General features: G+C 60.2%; 1 protein-coding gene across 1 annotated transcript; it reads right to left on the reverse strand.

Moving 5' to 3' along the window:
* Nucleotides 1-169: 169 nt before the first annotated feature.
* plcxd3 (phosphatidylinositol-specific phospholipase C, X domain containing 3) lies at nucleotides 170-1589 on the reverse strand (the record flags this gene model as incomplete). Its single annotated transcript, XM_043684310.1, has 2 exons — nucleotides 170-887; nucleotides 1559-1589. Coding segments are annotated over 2 exons (747 nt in total), but the record flags the coding sequence as incomplete, so codon positions are not given.
* Between the last annotated feature and the right edge of the window lie 3 nt (nucleotides 1590-1592).

Consider the following 1592-nt stretch of genomic DNA (forward strand, 5'->3'; position numbering starts at 1 on the left):
TCTAATCTGTTGACCCATCAGGTGTGCTTTGGACATCATCTCTCACTGGAAATGGGCACAGGTTCTCCCCAGCCTTGGCGCTCGCCCTGTGTGTCTATCCCCCCCCACCCCCAGCCCGAGCTCCTGTGTTGATGGCGGATGGTGGGGTGGGTGGGGGGTTGGGGGGTGGTCTTACCGTTCGGTGATGGTCTCCCTCAGGCCACTGGCCACCCCTTTCATCACGGTGCTGGCCTTGGGGGTGAGGACCAGCTGTGAGACAAAGAAGGTGCCCTTACTGCGGCGGTCAGCGATGGAGGCCTGAACAAACTGGATCAGTTTCTCGGGGTCAGTGGTGTTCGGGGAAGGGGACGGCATCATCTGACCAGGCCACAGGAAGGTGACCTCCAGAGCCACAGGGTTGTGGTAGAACACCAGCACCTGGTATCCCTTCTCCCAGAGATACTGAAGGCTGACCTCCTGGGCAAAGATAACGGGAGAGAGCCGCTCCTGGAAGCATTCCCTCAGCATCCCGATCAGAGTCTCATGGTGGCATTTCTGCATTCCGTAGAAGTGGTTGAAATCAAGAATGACAGCTTCCCGCGGCTGCTCCAACAGGAAGGCGTTGATCTGTTCCAGACCCTCCCTCACGGTGGCACTGAATAACCCATGGGCAAAGTAGAGCTGGTTGTCAGGGTCCCTGGGCTTGGTGGAGATACGCAGGTCAAAGTAGCGAATGCCAGCCTGCAGCTGGTTCCTGAAATTCATGCTCTGGGTCGCCAGCCATCTCCTCATCAGCTTCTTAGCCACTGCCCCGAAGACGGAGACAAAGTTCTGCACCGTGTCTGTCTGCTCGGGGCCCACCGGGGACGATTCATCAATGTAGAAGCTGAACGAGTCATGGGAGCCTGCACCGAGCAAACACACAGCAATCAGCACGCTCAGGGGGCACTCAGAGAGTCCGGGTGGACAGACAGCACGCTCAGGGGGCACTCAGAGAGACCGAGTGGACAGACAGCACGCTCAGGGGGCACTCACAGAGACCGAGTGGACAGACAGCACGCTCAGGGGGCACTCAGAGAGACTGAGTGGACAGACAGCACGCTCAGGGGGCACTCAGAGAGTCCGAGTGGACAGACAGCACGCTCAGGGGGCACTCAGAGAGACCGGGTGGACAGACAGCACGCTCAGGGGGCACTCAGAGAGACCGAGTGGACAGACAGCACGCTCAGGGGGCACTCAGAGAGACCGGGTGGACAGACAGCACGCTCAGGGGGCACTCAGAGAGTCCGAGTGGACAGACAGTACACTCAGGGGGCACTCAGAGAGACCGGGTGGACAGACAGCACGCTCAGGGGGCACTCAGAGAGACCGAGTGGACAGACAGCACGCTCAGGGGGCACTCAGAGAGACCGAGTGGACAGACAGCACGCTCAGGGGGCACTCAGAGAGACCGAGTGGACAGACAGCATGCTCAGGGGGCACTCAGAGAGTCCGAGTGGACAGACAGCACGCTCAGGGGGCACTCAGAGAGACCGGGTGGACAGACATCACGCTCAGGGGGCACTCAGAGAGACCGAGTGGACAGACAGCACGCTCAGCGGGCACTCAGAGAG

Source organism: Chiloscyllium plagiosum, unplaced genomic scaffold (assembly GCF_004010195.1).
Source record: "Chiloscyllium plagiosum isolate BGI_BamShark_2017 unplaced genomic scaffold, ASM401019v2 scaf_24165, whole genome shotgun sequence".
NCBI lineage: Eukaryota > Metazoa > Chordata > Chondrichthyes > Orectolobiformes > Hemiscylliidae > Chiloscyllium > Chiloscyllium plagiosum.